At 33.9% G+C, this 23,536-nt stretch overlaps 1 protein-coding gene across 6 annotated transcripts in view; it reads right to left on the bottom strand.

The window, feature by feature from the left end:
- Positions 1-7,781: 7,781 nt before the first annotated feature.
- Positions 7,782-23,536, bottom strand: part of ADAM2 (ADAM metallopeptidase domain 2) — a 131,506-nt gene continuing 115,751 nt past the window's right edge. For 2 of the 6 annotated variants that reach the window (XM_042934776.1, XM_042934777.1), the window contains 5 exons: positions 18,995-19,072; positions 18,611-18,752; positions 9,908-10,067; positions 8,637-8,696; positions 7,786-8,233 (listed from right to left, as the gene is read on the bottom strand). In XM_042934776.1, coding sequence (XP_042790710.1) covers positions 8,663-8,696; positions 9,908-10,067; positions 18,611-18,752; positions 18,995-19,072 — 414 coding nt within the window. In that variant the 3' untranslated portion in view covers positions 7,786-8,233; positions 8,637-8,662. Of the gene's footprint in view, positions 8,234-8,636; positions 8,697-9,907; positions 10,068-18,610; positions 18,753-18,994; positions 19,073-23,536 lie in introns of those variants that run through there. The other 4 variants (XM_042934774.1, XM_042934775.1, XM_042934773.1 and 1 more) reach the window with 4 other exon arrangements.

Raw genomic sequence — 23,536 nt, forward strand, 5'->3', positions numbered from 1 at the left:
ATAGATAAATATCCAGAGGTTATAATTATTATTTCTGGGAGGATCAGTCTCATACAAAATTACTTCACCACAACTGCAACCCAAAGTCAGGATATCATCTTTTTAAAGTTTCTCTTCCATTTCAGGCCCATTTCCCAACTGGATTGCCTAAATCGTTCTTAGTAGCATTTAGTTTTTCTTTATACATACTGCATATGAAACATTGTGAGTTTTTATGTGTTGCAAATGTTCCTAATCTGTGACTTGCTTTATCATTGTCTCAACAGCATCTTTGGATGAATAGAATATATTCCAAAGTTACAACTTTATTTGAAATTTTGTTTCAGGTTATTGTAGCACACTCAAGAAACTGCCTATCCCAAAGCCATAATACATTCTCTTGTTATCTTCTATAAGATTAATTATTTTGTATTTTATATTCACACTATTTTATAGCCTATAACATTATTATATTGATTCATCTGAATTTACTATTCTAAATACCATAAAACAAGTACCAGGATACTAGGAATTTTTTCTTTCCATATTGATAGCCAATTGACCCATGTTGATGGAAAAAAAATTTTTGCCCAATGCTGTATTTTATCAATGGTCTCATTAATCAACTTATATATATTATATACATTATATACAGTATGTTGGCTTATTTGTTTACTATTGAAATATAATAGTCTCCGGGCTCCTGGGTGGCTCAGTTGGTTAAGCGTCCAACTTCGGCTCAGGTCATGATCTCACTGTCTGTGAGTTCGAGCCCCGCGTCGGGCTCTGTGCTGACAGCTCAGAGCCTGGAGCCTGTTTCAGATTCTATGTCTCCCTCTCTCTCTGCCCCTCCCCTGTTCACACTCTGTCTCTCTCTGTCTCAAAAATAAATAAACGTTAAAAAAAAAAGAAATATAATACTCTCTCGGTAACATAAACGTTGGTGTCTGGCAATTTAAGTCCTCCAAATTCACTATTATATTAAGTGAGTGACTTAGTTATACTTGGCTACCTAAATTTTCATGTTAATAAAACTATCTGCTGAGACTGTATGGACATGGAATCAAATTTGTACATCATTTGGTGATGGGAACTTCTGCTTCTTCTGGGTGAGAAAACTAGAAAAAAAAACAGAAAAAAAGCAAATATCATGTGCTTGAATGCAATCTAGAGTTGCTGAACAATGATAACTAGGTGCTGAAGATATTGGAGAGGGGATAATGACACATTTGAGCTGAGTTCTTTGGGTGTTTTAATCTCAGCATCTGTAGATTCCAGGCATTGGTAGAATGTGAAAATTCAAGGTTTCGTCTGCAGTAGACCACTATTGGGCATGGGGTACAGAAAAGTAACAGGGACAAAAATGCAGGTGCTTTTTGCCTCAGGATATTTGTCAATTACTTTGCCACATGGGTTAGGGCACCTCAAAGAAAGTATACTGAAAACTAGAATAAAGCTTTTAGAATTCTCATAAAACAGAAAGTTTTGGAGATGAGAGGTTTGATGAGCAGGCATTCAGTTGAATATTCTAGAGACTCAAGAACATAAGAGGTAATCTGGGCCTTGTTGAGTAAGTAAATGCCTAAAACTATTATTACCAGGCAGAGAGAATGGCAAACCACCCTTTTAAAAAACTTCAGTATTATTTGGAGGCTTTACATTTTTATGTTCAATGTCAAACATTCAAAAATAATAAAATTATAATAAATTTCTAGGTATGGCAAAAGATAAATTAAAAACAACACACAAAAAAATCAAATAAAGGATGCTAGATCCTAGGGTGTTTTCATCTGATTATTGAAAGAAGCTTGATAGAATTGAGAAAAAAGGGAAAGAAAAAAAAAAGAAAAAAAGAAAGACAACGTTTGAAAATTTAAAATAACAATACAATAAAATAGAATATAATGAAATGATGAAAGTAAAACAGAATAAAACATTTACAAAAATTTCAAAATTATAGTGGAAAAAGTTAAAGAAAAATGTTTTTTATAGAAAAAGAAAATAAATCATATTCTGTACTCACAAATAAGAAAAACAAAAAAAGAAAAATGAATAGATGGCCCAGTGAACAGAATGGAATACAATTAAAATTGCTTCCAGTTTCCCCTACAAGTCAAACTATGAAACACTTCATAGTCTGTAAACTAAGCAGGCAGAGAGACTTGTGATGTTTGTTCCTCTAGAGCGCTGTCGGCACAGTTGGACTTGGTGGGGCTTGGCGTAACAGCTCCATTCTTCACTAGACAGTGCTGCTTAGTGTCCTGTGGTGGATCTTTGTGGCAGGTGTACACATGCATGCGCATGCACAGGAGAGGTGAAAATGGCATCACCCAGCTACCCAGTCTCTAGTTAATCAGAACTCCGTGCTCTTGCCCACCGGCAACCAAACATCCCTCCTTTGTCTCCCGCTTCAGTCCACTCCCCACTTCTACACTGTCTGCGACCAAACCGTCAGCCCACCAGGCAGCAACTCCCTCCTGAGTTTTATCTCAGAGACAGCTGTGTTACCAAACCCAGCACTGAGGGCCCTGCAGCTTTGACCCACTCAGACCCTCTGGGGGAGGGTTTGCTGAGCAATGGCCTGGTGCCTGGCCTGCCTACCCCTGGGAACGTTCAGATCATCTTGCTGCTGAAGATGTCCAGAGACTGCAGCTGGGTGCCAGCCTGCCCCTGAAAAAGTTTGCATGATCATGTAGCAGCAGCCTTTCAGGGATTATGGTAAATCACAACATACATCTGGCACCAGGATTCACCACCCCTTAATGTCCTTATTCCAACATCAGCAAACATGGCTGTCCTCCAGGTTCTGCTGGGACCTTTGCCTGTGGGGAGGCTGCACAGCCTCTACCATATGTCCTCTCAGACACCTCAGATTTCGCTGTATGATCCTGGGGATTTGCCCTTCCCACCAGAGCTCTGCCAGGGATCGAGCTACAGAGTTTCAGAATATGCACTCTCCTGTTCATACAGTCTTAAGGTTATCCAAACCCTCTCCTTCCCCTTTCCCCTTTCTGCCTTTCTTATTAAGTCCCTTATGGGTGTTTCCACTCTTTCTCTTTCTCTCCACCTGCTTTTGGGGAGAGTACTTTTCCTGTACTCTGTCCACTGTCTCCATCCTCTCCCCACAAGCAAAAACAGCTCCCTGCCCTCCATGGCTTCTCTCTCCCCCAGTTTACCTCTCCACACCATGAAGCTGCTGAGTTCTGTGGTTCAAGTTATGCAGATTGTCATGTTTATCCTCAGATCAATTTTCTAGGTGTGCAAAATGGTTTGGTGTTGATCTAGCTGCATTTCAGGAATGAGAGACACAAAAAACTTGCATGCTTCTCTGCCATCTTGGCCCCCCTCAATTTGCTAATATCTTGTTGAGAATTTTTGCATTCGTGTTCATCAGAGAAATTGGCCTAAAATTCTCCTTTAGTGGGAGATTTGTCTGGTTTTCGAATTAAGATAATTCTGGCCTCATAGATTGAGACTGCAACTTTTCCTCCCATTTGTATTTTTTGGAACAGTTTCAAAAGAATGTATATTAATTCTTCTTTAAATATGTGGTAGATTTTCCCTGGAAAGCCATCCTGCCCTGGACTTTTGTTTGTTGGGAGATTTCTGATTAGTGTTTCAATTTCTTTGCTGCTTGTGGATCTGTTTCAATTTTCTATTTCTTCCTATTTCAGTTTTAGTAGTTTATATGTTTCTAGGAATCTATCCATTTCTTCCAAATTGCCTTATTTGTCCTTTTGCTTTTCTGTTAAGTCTGTCTAGGGGCTTATTATGTAAATTATTTTTTAAGTTTATTTACTTATTTTGAGAGAGAGATAGAGAGCAGTGGAGGGGCAGAGAGAGAGAGGAGAGAACCTTAAACAGGCATTGCACCATCATCTCCTGAGCCAAGAGATCATGACCTGAACTGAATTCAAGAGTCAGATGCTTAACCAACTGAGGCACCCCTCAGTTATGTAAATTCTAGCAAAGAACTAGCTCCTAGTTTCATTGAGATGTTCTACTGACTTTTTTAAATTTTGGTATCATTTCTGCTTTAGTCTTTATTATTTCCCTCTTTCTGCTGGTTTTGGGCTTTATTTGCAGCTCCTTTAGGTGTAAAGTTAGGTTGTGTATTTGAGACTTTTCTTCCTTCTCAAGGAAGACCTGGATTGCTATATACTTCCCTCTTATGACTGCCTTTGTTGCATCCCAAAGGTTTTTGACTATCATGTTTTCATTTTCATTGGATTCCATGTATTGTATTAATTTCCATGTATTGTTGGGCTTTCCAAAAAAAATTATTTTGTTTGAATTTTGTGTGGGGCCCAAAATAAGAGAAGGTTCTGCAACAGGTACAGGCTTCAAATCAAGCTGCTTTATCACTTGGGCCATATGATCCAACATATTCCATGATGGTTGAAGTGTCAGTTGCAGGTAGGGATGCTCTTTGGAGCCTTTCGCAGGCTCCACAGATGCATATCATAATGCAGGTCTTTAGGATTTTGGAGGAAATCCCTGCCATAACCTATAGATAACTACTTTCTTTTTCAGAAACAGCTCTTGACCTGCTGCTGGGTCTTTGTAGAGATTGAATTCCTGACCATGGTCCACCGACTTACCATACAACCTCAGCTTCCTATCATGAACTGAGTGTTTTCTGACCCACCAAGCCATGAAATTAATCATGCACAACAGCACTCCATCATCAAATGTAAATACTAATAACATGATCAGGCCCAAGCAGGCCCTGAAGGCAGAGGTAAGTTACATAAATAAGTGGCTTAAATGCTCATAGTCCCCTCTATTGCCACACTGCCTTGTCTCTCCCTCCAAGTTTATACTTATGGCCTTATGGGGTTTATTTACCATTAGCTGAAGAAAGAGAAGACTTGGACCTAGTTTACAGATGATTCTGCACAGTATGCAAGAACCACTAGAAAATGGAGAGCTAAAACACTACAGTCTTTCTCTTGGACATTCCTAAAGACAGCAGTAAAAGGAAACCCTCCCAAGAGGAAATAACTTCAGGCAGTGTACTTAGTTGTGAACTTTTCTTGGAAGGAGTAATACCATGACATGTAATTGAATATTGATTCATGGGCTGTAGCCAACGGGTTAGTTGGATGGTCAAGCACTTGAAAGGAAGAGAAGTGGGAAATTGGTGACAGAGAAATTTGGGGAAAACTTTAATAGATATAATTCTCTGAAAAGGCAAAAAAAAGTGAAGATAGTTGTGTCCCAAGTGGTTTTTAACTAAATGGGGAACTCAGCAGAGAAGTTAATAATTTTAATAATCAGACGGAGAGGACGACTCATTCTGTGGATACTAGTCAGCCTATTTCTCTAATCACACCTATTCTTTCTGAAAGGGCTCATGAACAAAGTGGTCATGGTAACAGAGATGGAGGTTATGATTTGGCTCAACAACATGAACTTCCACTCACCAAGCCCTACATGGTTAAAATCACTGCTGAGTGCCTAATCTGCCAGCAGCACAGGTTAATTTTGTCAGGTGTAGCACCATTTTCTAGGATGATCAGCCAGATAGAAAACTAGTGACAGGGGCGCCTGGGTGGCGCAGTCGGTTAAGCGTCCGACTTCAGCCAGGTCACGATCTCGCGGTCCGTGAGTTCGAGCCCCACGTCAGGCTCTGGGCTGATGGCTCGGAGCCTGGAGCCTGTTTCCGATTCTGTGTCTCCCTCTCTCTCTGCCCCTCCCCCCCTTCATGCTCTGTCTCTCTCTGTCCCAAAAATAAATAAAAAACGTTGAAAAAAAAAAAAAAAAAAAAAAAAAAGAAAACTAGTGACAGGTTGATTACATTGGACCACTTCCATCATGGAAGGGACAATGTTTTTCTTTATTGGAATAGAGTCTTGCTATGGATTTTTATTTGCTTTCCCTACATGCAGTGCTTCTGCCAAAACTATCCTCCATGGAATTATAGAATGCCTTACCTATCATTATGTTTTCTACTCAGCATTTCTTCTGATCAAGGAACTAACTTCAGAGAAAAAGAAGTGTGGCAATGATCCTGGGCTCATGGAATTCACTAGTTCCCCACTATCCTGAAGCAACTGACTTGACTGAAATGGCCTTTTGAACACTCAGTTACATCATCAGCTAGGTGGCAATATCTTTTGGGGCTGAGATAAAGTTCTCTACAAGACTGTTTATGCTCTGAATCGGTGTTCATATATGGTGCTATTTCTCACATAACCAGGATTCATGGGTCCAGGAATTGAAGGGTGGAAATATAAATGGGACCATTCATTATTACCCCAAGTGACCCACTAACAAAATGTCTGTTTCTTGTTTCCATGACTTTATGCTGTGCTGGCCTAGAGGTCTTACTCTCAGAAGGAGAAATGCTTTCATGAGGAGACACAACAATGATTCCTTGAGAAAGAGATTGGAATTTTTCAGGATTTCTCTTAGTATTACCATGCCCTATAATTAAAGCCAATAGAAAACTACCACAACAGGACTGCTAATGGTCCAGACCCTTCAGAAGTGAAGGTTTTGGTCACCAAACCATCCCAGGTGCTTTCTGAGGTCAAAGAGAAAACAGAATGGGTCGTAAAAGAATGTAGTTGTAACTACCAGCTACAACCACATGACAGTTACAAAAGTGAAGACTGTAATGTCATGAGTGTTTCCTCCTAATAATGTCATAAGTACATTTTTGTGTGTATATATACATATCTTAAGCAAGTATCTTTGTTTTCTTTCCTCCCTTACTCTCTTATAGCATAAGACATTTTGACTTTATGTCAGTATTTAAGTATTGCTGTTTTTAAATCATAGTATTTAAGTTAAAAGATATCAGGAGAATAGTGAACATCTTTCAAGGATTTTATCTACTTTTCTGGGCAAGGAATTAGTGCATTTTTGTTTGTATTCAGTATACTTATATCACATTATAGTTATGATATTTGGAGAATAAGTATATGATTGCAAGTTGAGCAGGGATAGACTTGTGATGATTAATTTTATATGTTAACTTACGAACCACCAGAAATCTGATAAATCATTATTTCTGGTTGTGTCTGTGAGTGTATCTCTGGAGGAGATTAGCATTTTAATCAAAAGATTGAGTGAATATTAACCTCATCAATGGAAGTAGGTATTATTCAATCTTTTGAGAAACTGATTAGAAAGAAAAAAAAAAAGACAGAGAAAGGATGAATTTGCGTTATGTTTAAGCTAAGACATCCATCTTCTCCTGCCTGGGACATGCATTGGCATTCCTGGTTATCAAGTTTTGAAGTCATACCTAAACTTAGACCATGGGCTTTCCAAGTCTCCAGCTTTCACACACCCATACTAAATTTCACTATGACCTTCCCTGGTTCTCCACGTTCCACATAGTAGATCATTGGATTTTTTGGCCCCCATAAATATATGAGCCAATTCCTATAACAAATCTTCTCATTATCTATCTACATTATCTATTTACATTAGATATCTATCTATCTATCTATCTATCTAATTAATCCCTCTCTCTCTATATCATCTATCTATAATATATCTACCTACCTATCATCTATCTGTCATCTCATCATCAATCATTGATATTCTATTCATTCTGTTTCTCTGGAGAACCTTGACTAATGCATTTTTTTATTATAACTTACTCTTAAGAATAAACATTTTCATTATAATTTTCTTTAACTCTATGAATGCTTTTACTATTAAAGTTGATCAAGCTTTTTTTGTATAAGGTTTTTTATATAAATTTCCATGGTATCTTTCCATTCTTTACCTTGAACCTTTATATAACTGAGGTACATCTTTTGTGAGCAGCATATAATTGAGAATTATTTCCAAATCATTGTTTTTTGATTGGCAATGGACCTGACTATAATGTAACTACATAGCATTGCAATTTAAAATATAATAGTGACCTTTAATCATGACATTAGATTTATTATAAACTTTCTTTATCTCATGCCTACTGCTTAACAGAGTTAGTGCATACTAACAATTAGTATAACTTCAAAAATAAATATATAATATAAAAATTCATAAATATGACTTTCTTACAAATAATTCATCTGTAGAATTTTATATGTAACTATAAATTTATATTACATTTGTTATATGAGAAATCTTTTATCTTTTCTTGTTAGATCAGAACCGTAACATGCAGGTTTTGAATCCCAATCAGGCAATGCAGGTAACTGCGGTTTGTTTTGTTTTTGTTTTTTGGGTTTTTTTTGTTTGTTTTTGTTTTTGTTTTTTTCATTTTTTCTGTCCATCGAAGATAATTATTCTGGAAGAATAAATGAAAGGGAAAAAGTTACTTGTTTGACCAATCAAGTTAAAAATGATTAATTCAACAAATAGCATGGGGTTACCCTTATTATAGAGTTCTATCATGTTATTTATTTTTAACCAACTTAATACACAAATGCTCAAAGATTAAATGTTATAAGACACAAATTTAAAACATCACACTGCAAATAAATTTTTAAATGAAAATTGGAAAGTCATTTATAGTTTACAATGCCTATGACATAGTTTACAATATTGAAAAATATTTTTGAATTCAATTTTTATTCTATGTAGCGATATATCACCATTAAATATATATTATATTATTTAAATTTATCTAATACATTAAATTTTCTGTTTCTCTGTCTCTACCTTTCACTCTTACATTATTTTATACTCACTGTGATATGATGGATTGTTTTCCTGGCTACTCCCTAGGTTCACTCTCACTTTCAAGTTGCCTATATATTTCAAAATAAATATAATCACTTAAAATTATATTTTCTTCAAGACTGTTCCACAAAACTCTGTATACACTTTCAATATTGATACAGCTTTGAATTCCTATCTAGGATCTGAGACTAAGCACTCCTTAAGAATATATTACCACTGAGAACACTGATCAATTAGTAATCAAGATTAACAAGAGAAAAAATACATTAATATAAATTTACCTAAAAATGAATGCATAATTTTCATATTAATAACACTATTAGCTAAATAACATTAAGCTTTCTTGTGATTCATCTTCTGCCATATTTATTTCTATGAATTTTACCAGCTACTTTCTCTCCCAAAGATATTTGGTATCATTTTTCCACAATAAAGTCACCAAACATATGAATATCCTTTCAAATTGAATTATGTTAACTATTTTACACCCTGCATATTATTTCAGAAATGTTACATAACATTTTCAAATCATTTCTGTGAAACGTATTCTCTTTTATTTATATTATCTTATGAACTTTAAATATTTTAATAAAATTTAATGTTTATTAAGTAAAATGAATAGCAACACAGAACCCAAAGGCACAAATTATTTTATAGCAATTCCTCTGAAGAAAAGTAACACAAGTATAATATTTATTTTTATTTTTGAAGCATATTTTCAGATGTTTCTAAGGTTTTTTAATGAAAACTTATTTTATTTTTTCTGAAGATTAGCCTTGACTATAATCTCGATATTTCAGTCTACTATTTATTAACTTTTAATCTTTTCAACCTTTGGTTGCCTAACTTTCAATTTATTTAACAGCCTAAAAGACTAATTACTCTTTTAGATTTCTCTGTTTCTTTTTAATAAAATAGTATGCACAAAATACTTTGAAATATATAAATAATAAAAAATAAAGTAATAATGTTTAATACATATTTAATAATTAAGATCAAATAATAAAAAGAGGTAGATAAACATTAACTAAAAATAGTTTCCACTTAAATTTATCCCAACAGAGTTCAAGTTGTTACAATATTAAAATTCCTGACCTTTTAAATATTCTATTTATTATGCACTATACTGATTATTAATATATTAAGTATTATATTTTACATGAAGATAAAAATTAAATCTGAATTATTATTTACATCATCATGCTGTTATTTATTAATAGGTCATATATACGCCGAAAAATTATAAAAAGAATGAATCTTAAATATGAAATCAATATACTCATCGCTTGTATACTCCTCAGTTCTCCATTTGTTTCTTTGGAAATAAACTTTTACCAGTGCGGCAATCAGTAAACAGAGAATAATGAAAAAAGGAATGAGTAGGAAAAATGGCCATCTTGTAGGTTTGGAATGATAAGCATTTTCAATGTAGCGTCTTTCTAGGAGAGAAAACACCAGTGATTTGAAAGCAATTACCAGGAATATAATAAAGACATTTCTTAAAGGGGTCTATCCACCAAGATCTAACAACTGTAAATATTTATGCCCCCAACGCTGAGACACTAAAATATGTACATCAATTTGTCACAAACATAAAGAAAATCATTGATAATAATACAATGCTATAAATGGGGACTTTAACACCCCACTTAAAACAATGGACAGATTACCTAAGTAGAAAATCAATAAGGAAACAATGGCTTTGAATGACACACTGTACCAAATAAACTTAACAGATATATTAAGAACATTTCATCCTGAAGCAGCAGAATACCTATTCTTCTCCAGTGAACATTTAACATTCTCCAGAATAGATAGCATACTGGTTCAATTCTCAGCCCTCAACAAGTACAAAGAGATCAAGCTCCTACCATGTGTATTTTCTTACCACAACACTATGAAACTTGAAATCACAAGAAAAATTTTAGAAAGAACAGAAATACTTGGATATTAAAGAACATTCGACTAAAGAATGAGTGGGTTAACCAAGAAATTAAAGAGGAAATTAAAAAGTACATTAAAGCCAATGAAAATGAAAACACAATAGTTCAAAATTTTTGGGATACAGCTAAGGCAGTCATAAGAGGGAATTATATAGCAATCCAGGCCTTCCTAAAGAAGGAAGAAATGTCTCAAACACACAAGCTAACTTTACACATAAAGCAGCTGGAAAAAGAACAGCAAATAAAGCCCCAAACCAGCAGAAGAAGGTAAATAATAAAGATTAGAGCAGATCAAAGATATGAAAAAATATAGTAGAGGGGTGCCTGGGTGGCTCAGTTGGTTAAGCCTCCTACTTCAGCTCAGGTTATGGTCTCTCAGTTTGTGAGTGTGAGCCCCACATTGGGCTCTGTGCTGACAGCTCGTAGCCTGAAGCCAGCTTTGGATTCTGTGTTTCCCTCTCTCTCTCTGCCCCTCCCCCGCTCATGTGCATGCTCTCGCTCTCAAAATGAGTAAACATTTTTTTTAATTAAAAAAAATAGAACAGATCAACAAAACTAGGAGCTGGTTCTTTGAAAGAATTAACAAAATTGATAAACCTTTAACCAGATTTATCAAAATTAAATAGGAAAGGACCCAAAATAAATAAAATCATGAATGAAAGAGATCACAGCCAACACCACAGAAATACAAACAATAACAAGAGAATATTATGAGCAACTATATGACAAATAGAGCAATCTGGAAGAAATGGATAAATTCCTAAAAACAAATAAACTACCAAACTGAAACAGGAAAAATAGAAAATTTGAACAGACCCATAATCAGTAAAGGAATTGAATCAGTAATCAAAATCTCCAAACAAACAAGAGTTCAGTATGAGATGGTTTCTCGGGGGAATTCTACCAAACATTTAAAGAAAGTCTAGTAACTATTCTTTTGAAGCCATTCCAAAAATACACATGGAAGTAAAACTTCCAAACTCATTCTATTAAGCCAGAATTACCTTGATTCCAAAAAACAAATACTCCACTGAAAAGGAGAATTACATACTAATTTCCCCAATTAATATGGGTGCAAAAATTCTCATATTAGCAAAAAAAATCCAACAATACATTAAAATCATTATTCACCACAATCAAGTAGGATTTATTCCTGGGCTGCAGGGATGGTTCAATATCCACAGATCAATCAATATGACACAACACATTATTAAAAATGTATAAGAACCACATAATCCTCTCAATAGATGGAGAAAAAAACATTTGACAAAACACAGCATCATTTTTTGATAAAAAACCCTCAAGAAAGTAGGGATATAAGGAACATACCTCAACATCATAAAGACCAAATATGAATGACCCACAGCTAATATCACCCTCAATTGGGAAAAACTGAGACCTTCCCCCTAAGATCAGGAACACAACAAGGTTTTCCATTCTCACCACTGTGGTTCAACATGGTACTGGAAGTCCTAGCCTCAGCAATCAGATAACACAAAGAAAAAAAAAAGGCATACAAACTGTCAAGGAAGAAGTCAAACTTTCACTCTTTGCAGATGACATGATACTTTACATGAAGAAAACCTGAAGAACACCACAAAAAAAAATTGCTAGAACTGATCCAGGAATTCAGCAGTCACAGGATATAAAGTCAACAGACAGAAATCAGTTGCATTTATATACACCAATAATGAAGCAGCAGAAAGAGATATTAAGGAATCGCTCCCATTTACAATTACACCAAAAACCATAAAATACCAAGGAATAAATTCAACCAAAGAGGTAAAATATCTGTATGCTGAAAACTATAGACAGCATATGAAAGAAATTGAAGAAGACACCAAAAAAATGGAAAAATATTCCATGGTCATGGACTGAAAAACAAATATTGTTAAAATGTTGATACTACCCAAAGCAGTCAACACATTCAGTGCAATCCCTAGCAAAAAAACACAAGCGTTCTTTACAGGGCTACAACAAACAATTCTAAAATTTGTATGGAACCAGAAAAGACCCCGAATAGCCAAAGTAATGTTGAAAAAGGAAACCAAAGCTGGAGGCATCACAATCCCGGACTTCAAGCTGTATTACAAAGCTGTAATCATGAAGACAGTATGGTACTGGCACAAAACGGACACATAGATCAGTAGAACAGAATAGAAAACCTAGAAATGGACCCAACTAATCATTGACAAAGCAGTAAAGAGTATCCAATGATAAAAAGATAGTCTCTTTAGGAAATAGTGTTGGGAAAACTGGACCATGACAGGCAGAAGAATGAAACTGGACCACTTTCTTACAGCATACACAAAAAAATAAATTTACCATGGATAAAGACCTAAATGTGAGACAGGAAACCATCAGAACCCTAAAGGAGAAAACAGGCAACAACCTCTTTGACCTCAGCTGCAGCATCTTCTTACTAGGTATGTCCTGGAGGCAAGGGAAACAAAAGCAAAAATGAACTATTGGGACCTCGCCAAAATAAAATGTTTCTGCACAGTGAAAGAAACAATCCTTTTAGCAAAGCTAAAAGGCAACCAACGGAATGGGAGAAGATATTTGCAAATGACATATCAGATAAGGGATTAGTATCCAAAATCTATAAAGAACTTATCAAAACCCAACACCCAAAAAACAAACCAGTGAGGAAATGGGCAAAAGACATGAATAGACACTTTTCCAAAGAAGACATCCAGATGGCTAATAGACACATGAAAAGATGCTCATCACTCATCATCAGGGATGTACAAATCAAAACCACAATGATATATCACCTCACACCCACAGAATGGCTGAAATTAACGACTCAGGCAACAACAGATGTTTGTGAGCATGCAGCGAAAGGGGAGACATTTCTGCATGTTGGTGAGAATGCAAACTGGTGCAGCTACTCTGGCAAACACTATGAAGGTCCCTCAAAAAATTAAAAATAGAGCCATCCTAGGACCGAGCAATTGCACAATTAGGAATTGATCCAAAGGATACAAAAATGCCCTATGAAAGGCCTTATGCACCCCAATGTTTATAGCAGCGCTATCAACAATATCCAAATTATGGAAAGAGCCAAATGTCCATTGACTAATGAATGGATAAAGATGTAGTATATATATACAATAGAGTATTACTCGGCAATCAAAAAGAAGGAAATCTTGCCATTTGCAACAACGTGGATTGAACTACAATGTAATGTTAACTGAAAAGTCAGTCATAAAAAGACAAATATCATATGTGGAACTTAAGAAACAAAACAGATGAACATAGAAGAAGGAAAGGAAAAGTAAGATAAAAACAGAGAGGGAAGCAAACTCTTAAATACAGACAACAAACTGAAGGTTGCTGGCAGGATGTTGAGTGGGGGGATGGGTTAAATGTGTGATGGACATTAAGGAGGGCACTTGTTGGGATGAGCACTGGGTGTTATATGTAAGTGATGAATCACAAAATTCTATTCTTGAAATCATTATTACACTATATGTTAACTAACTTTAATTGAATAAATAAATAAGTAAATAAAATTTCTGGAGAGTCATTTAAAAAATAAATCATTTCTATATTTTAATATGACTATTAGCATAAAATTTTTAAACTTTTATAGTTTTATAAATTAACATGTTTTTAAATGAAGTAGATAGGTTTATAGCATCAGTGCCCCCAAATTTTTTCTAACTTCTATAATAGTCCTATTCTTTGCTATTTATACTCAGAACTCTTTATTCTGTAGTTTCTCTTCAGAACTGTTTGATAATATAGATGAATAGAAAGTGTGACCCCTGTGGAGAGCAGAAGCAGTCTTTCTCAATACTCTATTTTTATTAAGAAATACTGTACATGTGATAAAATTTTCATGAGTTCCAAAATACCTTTCTTTTATTGTATTGTATTGTATTGTATTGTATTGTATTGGTATGTATTTTCATGTCTTGTCTAAGAAATTATTGCTTATTCCAAGGTCATGTAGAAATTTCCCTGCTTCCTGGGGTACCTGGGTGGCTCAGTCGGTTAAGCTTCCGACTTTGGTTCAGTTCATGATCTCACAGTTTGTGGGCTCTGTGCTGACAGCTCAGTGCCTGGAACCTGCTTCAGATTCTGTCTCCCTCGCTCTCTGCCCCTCCCCCACTCATGCTCTGTCTCTCTCTCTCTCTCTCTCTCTCAAAAATAAATAAACATTTAATTTTTTTTTTTAATTCTCCTGCTTTCCTCATGAAGATATATAGTTTTCATTTATGCATTTAGATTTATGATTTATTTCATATAAATTGGCAAGTTGAGATTTTAAGGATCAATGGTCTTATGTAGATATTCAATTGTTACAATACAATGTTTTGAAATGATTTTTATTCATTGAACTATTTTTGTATCTTCCTTGAAAAAAATGTTTAACCATATATCAAGACTCCCTATTCCATATTCCATATCATTGATCTGTTTGTATATCTATCCATTACCAATGCCACACTGTCTTCATTAACATAACTATATTTAAATCTGTAATATACTAAATTCAATATAAGGGAAATAGACTAAGCTTTTTTTCAGGGTGGGTTGTTTTTTTAAATTAATTAATTAATTAATTTTTTTGGCTATTCTGAGCACTTTTGCAAATATTTTAGAATCAAATATTAATATATAAAAAGTTGCATGCTCTTATGATTGGGTTTTTTAATCTATAGATTTGGTGAGAATCTTAAAATAATAAACCTGGTGTACATGGTAAATTTCTCAACTTATTTTTATGTTTAACATCTGTCTGCATTTCTGTTTTAGTTTCAGTGTAAAGATATTATACATATTTTGTTAAATTTATTTCCAAAATATTATATTTTTATAATAGTATAAATAGTACTAATTATAAGTTGGTTTCCATTTACTGCTGTTATTATAAAACAATACTAACTTTTGAACATTATTTCCTCTGATCTTTCAAAATATATTACTTCTAGAAGTGTTTTGTAGATCCCTTAGGATTTAATATTGTACTTAACTACAACATATGCAGTCTCATTTCATCCTTTCTGATAATAATCTTTATGTTCTTGATTTGTTGTTTTTTGTTATTGCACTAGCTAGGATGGCTAGGATTTATGGGAAAATGTTGAATAGGTATGGTGAGAGCATAATTTGTTCCCCTGCTTTGAATTTTTTTTTTTTTTTTTGAAAAACAATGTACTTCATCATAAGTTGTATTAGGTACATTTTCTATTGATGCTGTTTATCAGATTGATCAAGTTTACTTCTGTTAGTTCGCTGTTTTTTAAAAAATTTCATAAATAGGTGTTGAATTTTTTGTCAAATGATTTTTATGCATCACATGAGAAAATCGTATACTTTTTAAAAATAATTTCATTAATTTGATGAATTCCACTGATTGACTTTCAAGTGATACAGGAGACTTGCATTTCTAAGATAAATCCCAATTAGTCCAGATTACTATCCTTTTAATATAGATAGCTATAGAATATGCTAATATATTGGTAAGAATGTTTACATCTGTTTTTATAAAAGATGTTTTTCTGTAACTTTATCTATGTTAACTTACTTGTCTGGATTTGGTATCAGGGTTATATTTTCCTTATACAACGAGGTGATAAAAGTCCTTCCTACCAGTTTTTTGAAGATGGTATTTCTTCCTTGCAAAAATTTTCTGGATTTAACTTGTGAAAACATCTATTTCTAGAGTTGGGGTGGGGGGCTGGTTATTTTTGTTGGTATTGATATTTAAAAATTATAAACCCAGAGGCTAAAGAAATTTTAATTCTGGTTTCTTGGTTATATCTTTGATTTATAATTCCTTTTCCATAGGAATAGCCATTTTTACAACTGAATAGCTTTATCAGCCTTGTTTCTTGCCCATAACTAATTGGGACTCAAAGAATTTATGTACTATTTTGATCACTTTTAGTCTGAGCTGATACAATTCCTTTAAAATGTGTGGGCTTCTTGTGTGTCAAATAAAAAGTACACCCCATTAATCAAAGGAAAAGTCATGCCCACAAATCTTTTTGAGATAACATTTTTTCTATATTGGACCCTGGTGAGGCTGCTATGAGATAACTTATTCAACATTCTTCATAGCCTTACTTTTTCAGAGTTTTTAGAAGCATTCTAATACAACACTTAGAAGACCTTTTGCATAGATAAGATCTATAAAATGCATCACTTTGGGTTTTTTTAGGATTTAAAAGAGTCTTACAGTCACATGCTTGACTTAATTAACTGATGTCAAATTTTATTGTTCAATATCTCAGATTTAGTTTTTAGCCATTTCTCTCAATAAGCATGTTTTGTTGGAAGAGTCTAAGGATGAGAATATTTTATTTTCAAACTAAACCAAACCAAAACAAAACACAAAATCCTGTCTTTTATATTTGATCTACATTTTACTTGAGAATTGAAATGTGTCTTCATTAATTATTATTCTCTTCTCATACTTTATCATAGGCAAATTAAATCACCTACTGGAAATCTTTACAATCTACCTGGAAATCTTGCTGACCAGAACCATAAATTCTATTTTCCATATTGTCACAGGCAACAGTGATGCCAAACAATTTGCCACTTTATAATAAATGTCCTTATTTCTCCAATTTCTAATAACATGTTTTAAAGCTATCTTCGAATTGCTCACCAACAGTATTCTCAAGACAATTTCAACATATACCAAAAGTCTTCAACAGTTTCCTAGATGACTTTCTACCTTCCATGTACCATCCAATTCCAAAGCTAATGCCATATGTCTTGGATTCTTTTTATATAAATACACTATCTGGTTACCAAATTGTTTTCTATTATAGATAGAAAGATGTGCAGAAAACTTTACCCAAACATAGAAATTTAAAACAATCATTTAATTTTTGTGCGTCATGAATTTGGGGAATTCATATTTTGTGTCTCAATGTAGTCAAATTTCAAATAGGGAAGATGATTTTCAACAGAATGAGCATTCCAACAATGAGAGTTGCAAGAATTGGTATTCTAAAAAACCCAGTCAGAATCTCACTTCTATACATTTTATTGATCAGTTATACCACTAAAGTCAACCTGGACTCAATGAAAGAAGTGGTCTCTTCTGATTATTGGTGAAATGACATGTGTGTGCATGGACAAAAGCAATAAATTACAGCTGATTTGAAGATAAGTTACTGCAAACTAATTGTTCTACAGAATGGAAACAGTTTGAAATGCATTAAGTATACTCTAATGTTTTTAACTTACCAATCTATTACCATATGGCAAACACTGGAATGAATGTGGAAATGTTAAGAACTACCTCTAGCTCAAAATCTGGGAAAAGCTGCTTTAATTATCTGAAATTTAGGTTTTTATATTAAGACTGTCCCTAATCATCATTGGATATGCTTGGCTTACTCTAAAATCCATCTTCTTTGAAGAAAAATTGTAGGAAACTACATTTTCTAAGAACTCCAGACTTCTAGTTATATTAGGCTAACAGGAGTAACTGAAAAACTTTTGGAGGGTCAGAATAGTCAAATTATTTATAGTATTTAACCCCTGTCTCTGCACCTTCTCCCATAGTGGCTTATATGCTCTAGAACTCTTCATGATAGATAGTACCTCTGCTTGTGATCTACATGCTGGTATGTAACCCTGACCATAGTTACAAGTCATGCTAGATGGCTCAGATTTTGGTACTAGTAATACTGCCTCCTTTCATTGTCCCTCCAACTGCTGAAGTGATAGTGGATTCCTGTGTTGCTTAAAGATTCTCCAGTTGGCTTTCATCTCTGCCATTGTGTGTTGCTTGATGCCTTATGTTGAATTCCTTCTGTGTGAAGGGCTAAAGTGATTTTTGTTTTCCTGCCTGGGCTTTTACTGATATGCCTTATATATAATATATGTTACCTATGTTATATTACTCTCTACAAGTAAAATATAAACTTTCCTCATATGATTTATTAAGGCCATATCTAATCTAAATATAGATTATAGACAACTAAATAAAATATTATTTATTTTATTAAATTTAATAAGTTAAAATGTAGTTTTAGTTATGTTTTCAATTTTTTATTAATACTTACCAGAACTGTCAAGGCCAGCAGCTACTTGAGGCGGAAAATTTCCACTGTCAACACTCCCACCAGTCCATGCATCATCACTAGTTTCACAATTAGGAGGCAAATATGAAGGGTTACAGTGACAGTTCTTTTTATTATTGCATACCTGAAACCAGGAGAAATATCATCTTTTAAGATAAGAGCTATAATTATTTGTGTTCCAGTAGAATTTTAAAATAATACTTAGGTCAAATGAGGCCAATATTCTTATGTGGTTTATGAGTATATAAACGTGTGCGTGTATGTGTGTGTGTGTGTGTGTGTCTGTGTTTGTGTGTTCAGTTATGTGTTTACTTTCTAGTATTACTCTCAGTGATTTCTATTCTCACATCACATTACTGAACTTACACCACGTTCATTGCATTTTCCTGGAGTACAATCATAATTCAAATATCCAGCATCTACACATTCTTTATTCTTGCAAACCTGAAAAGAAAATAAGCCAAAGTAAAATAACTGAAATAACATCTATATTTGACATTTCATTAAAAGAATTCTCTACGATACTGATATAAAAGGTATTTATTTAATAAGTGTTAACACATTAGCAATAAGTTGATTAATTTATAGTGTTGTTTCCAGCACTAGATGAGACTCTGATTATCTGATAGTCAAGAAAACAACAGAAGTATCTTCTCTTCTTGTGCTGGTATAAAAGACATCAAATAAATAAAAGTGAAGATAACTATGTCATAAATACTATAATGAAAAAAGCACAGGGAATTTATCTGATATGTGGGAATAGTTTAATCTTATCAAACCTCTTATCAACCCCAGATGTTGAACAAGACTTAGGCAAGGATAGAAATGAAAGACAAAGTACTTATAGGAAAAGAAATAATATTTAAAATGACCCTACACTGAAAGATAATACAAAACTTTTGAGAAATATTAACAGCAGTGTAGCTGGTACACAGAGAACAACCATTTAATCATGAATTCACTAAATAATTGAGTCCTACAGCGTGCCTGTCCTGAGAAAAAACCAGTGAACAAAAAAATCTCATTTTGTTCATATTGCAGTGAAAGATATAGAAATGCACAAATAAAAAGGCCAAATGTGATGTGACAGTAACTGTAATGGCAGGATTGTGCAGGGTCTTACATTATTTTTTTAAAGTTTATTTATTTATTTTGAGAGAGAGAGAGAGAGAGAGAATGGGAGAAAGCACAAGTGGGGCAGGGGCAGAGAGAGAGGAGAGAGCAGGAATCCCAAGCAGGTTCCACATTGCCAGTGTGGAGTCCACTGTGGAGCTCCATTTCATGAACTGTGAGATCATGACCTGAGCCAAAGTCAGATGCTCAAACGACACAGTCACCCAGGAGCCCGTGGGGCCTTACGTTCTTAAGCAGAAAGATGGCCTATAACCTGCAAGCAATTGGTTGTTTTTAGAGATTTCATGGAAGATGGAGAGCTGATAAAAATACGTTTTGGAAAAAAGGATGGAAAAGGCAATAGAAAATGTTGAGAGACAAATTAGGACACCTTACGGTAGTCCAGAAAATGATAACCATAGAGTGAAATTGAGTGGTAATGGTGTAATGAAAACTCATGGTTCTATTAGAGGTATCATTAAAAAGTTTAATACACTTAATTTTAATGATAAATTGATTTCATTGGAGGATGAAAAGAAAGATGGGTCAATGACACCAAGGTTTCTGGTTTATATAACACTCTTAGTAGTAGTATGATTGATTGAGGTAGGGAAAGCTATGCAGAAAGCTCAAAAGTTTAGCAGTTATTTTTGAAGACTTCTTTCAACTTCTTTCAACTATGCTTAATATTTTTAAAATATTTAAACATTTATTGACCTTATGAAAAGTCTCTGAGTGACATGGCAAACCAAAGAACATGTAACTGGAAATATTATTTTTATAAAAATGTTTTCTAAATATTGTCAGTATTTCTTTGGGAGTCTCTTCTTAAAAATATATAATAATAAGATACTAATTTTTAAAACCAGACAATGAATCTTCCCAAAAAAGGTTTTGCTAAACATGGTGAGTATGAAATAACACATTATTAAAGGTGTCTGATAATTTTGGCAACCCATACCTCTGTTTAAGAAGGAAATATACTTATTATAAATTGATGACCAGGCTATTCTGAGGGGTTCGGGTAAAAGAACAAAAGTTTTATCTGTGGGTACAGACTAGTGTTGCTATTGTTAGAAATATATCTGTTTTGTTACAATGATGCTTTATCACCTAACTAGCACTTGGGCAGAGAAGTTAAATAAATAATTTGCAGAGCTGTTGTCAAGAAGAAGATAAACATAACTCTCATAAGCATTAAATAAATTATTTCAACCAGAGAAGAAAAAAGTTGAGAAACCATTGTTGGTATTATGAGTATTCTATTTGTGCAATGAAAAAAAGTTTTTTGGCTTTAACATGCTTACTTCAGTTGTACCATGCAGAAAGGCTAGGAAAAAACACCATCCAAAGTGGGGAGCTAGCTACAAAATCACAGAAGTTTTTTATCACCATATTATAATATAATATAATATAATATAATATAATATAATATAAACAATGGTTCCTCACCAAACACTTTGAAACAGATTTTTTGAAAATTTGGTTTGTAATAAGAAAACTGATGCAGTTTCCTATTCTTGTCACTATGCTAGAGTAGGATTCTGTAGAAACCTTCTTGTACAGAGGACTTAAAATAGTGAGTAAATTATGTGCACATATTCCTTGAAAAGAACACATGACTGTACCAGAGATAAAGTGAAAACAATTTTAAGTTCACAAAAGTTAAAATGAGACAATATGATTCCACAAAAGTAACCAAATCTGAAGCCAGTATTCCTCTACAGGCCATCAGTGACCAAGCAAATAGACGTTAAGTGATCATGTTTACCCTGTACAAGTGACAGAATTATAAGCAGGTTTTACTAAATACTGAAAAAATAATCTGGATAGAGGCATCAACAGAATGGTGCATTAGAAAGTCCAAAGTTCTTGTTCTATCTTGGAGATATTTTAAAAATAATAAGAAGGAAAGCTGGCTAAAATAACCAATAAGAACTCTAGAAATAGTCAATGGTCTATGGCAACCAAGAAAATGCCTAATCAAGAAACAGCCAAATTTAAAATTGTAGAAAAATTTGTGGTAATTTTTTTAGAGTTTACGGATTTATTTTGAGAGCGGGAGAGAGAGAATCCCAAGCAGAGGTGTGCTGTCAGCATAGAGAGCCCAAACCATGAGATCATGACCTAAGCCAAAATCAAGAGTTGGATGTATAACCAGTTGAGCCACCTAGGTGCTCCAAACTTTGTGGAATTTTTAAAATCAAATTTGCCCCACCCCTTCCCCAGCATGGCATAGTCTTGGTATGGAGGAGGAAACTGCTGAGTTCACAATGATTTGCTTTGAACTGAAGGGAGCGGAGGAAACCATATTTTCAATTCCATATTTTTCTTGGGAGCTACCTGAAGGACTGGTCTCTGTTTAACCTAACTTGAATCTTAGATAAGGAGAAGCAATGGACACTTCTCAGGAATGCTGCAAGGAGACTTAAGTTTTGCAAGCACCTGGGGCAAAAAATAATGGGTAAAGACATACAATAGATCATCTGAAGCCCAAAGGAGAGGATGGCATGAGAATATTTTGAAAAGTAAGACATCTGATAATATCCATGTATGTGGGAAATCAAAAAAGCCACAGGGAAGCCCAGGAAAGATGCATCATCACAAAAGTTCTGAGAAGACCACAAGCTTTCTTTCTCCTCAGGCTGATTCCAAGGCTTAGAGCACACCCAACTTCCCCAGCACAGAGTTAGTCTGCCAACACTGGGAGAAATGTCTGTTTTCTCAAATGTCCAATTTTCAACAACAACAACAACAAACAACAATTAAAAGGTAGAAAAAGAAACAGGAGAACATGGTCCATTCAAAGAAAGAAGATTAAGTGACATAATGTTATTTTTAAATAACTATACTAAATATGAAAAAGTTAAATAAAAGAAAATTTAAATAAAAACATAGCTTAAGAAAGAAAGAAAATCAGAAAAATTATATATGAATAAAATGAGAATATCAACAAAGAGATAGCAATTATAAATAGCAGCCAAAAAATGATGATGCAAACATGTAATAACTAAATTTAAAAATTTATTATTTAGACTCAAAAACAAATTTTGGTTGGCAGAAGAAAGAATCAGTGATTTAAAGATAAGACATTTTAAACTTTGGAGTCTTAGATGAAGAAAGAAAAAAACAAAGAAAATGAACAAAGATAAAGAGAGTTATGAAATACCATCAGGCAGATCAAAATACATATTATGGGACTCCCTGAAGTAGATGAGAAAAAAGGAAACAGGGAAATTAGTTGAAAAACTGATGTCTGAAATGTCCCATGTTTGAAGAATAACATGGATCTACAAATCCTGTGAGACAAATGAATACTAACTAAGGCAAAGGCAAAGAGATTCACACCAAAACACATTATAATCAAACAAAATGCCAAAGGAAAAAAATAGAATTTTAAAAACAGCAATTGGAAAATGAATTACCATGTACAAATTATCCTTAACAAAATTATAGCAGATTCCTCATTAAAAACTTTTAAAACCAAAATGCAATGGGCTCATATATTGGAAATGCTAGAAGGAAAATAAAAAGTCCTGACAACTGAGAATTCTATATCCAACAAAACTGAGCTGAATTTGATAGGGGAAATTAATACATTCTCATATTAAAAAGAAATAAAATTTGAGGGAATTTATTACCATAAGACCTAGCCTACAAAAAGGTACTAAAAGGAGTCCTACAAGATAAATAACTAGTCTTTAACTAGATAACTAGATAACTAGATAAATTGCTAGTCTGTAACTAGAATTTACACACAGAAATAAAGATCTCTGGTAACAATAAATAAATGAC

The sequence above is a fragment of the Panthera leo genome, chromosome B1 (genome assembly GCF_018350215.1).
Source record: "Panthera leo isolate Ple1 chromosome B1, P.leo_Ple1_pat1.1, whole genome shotgun sequence".
In the NCBI taxonomy this organism is placed as follows: domain Eukaryota; kingdom Metazoa; phylum Chordata; class Mammalia; order Carnivora; family Felidae; genus Panthera; species Panthera leo.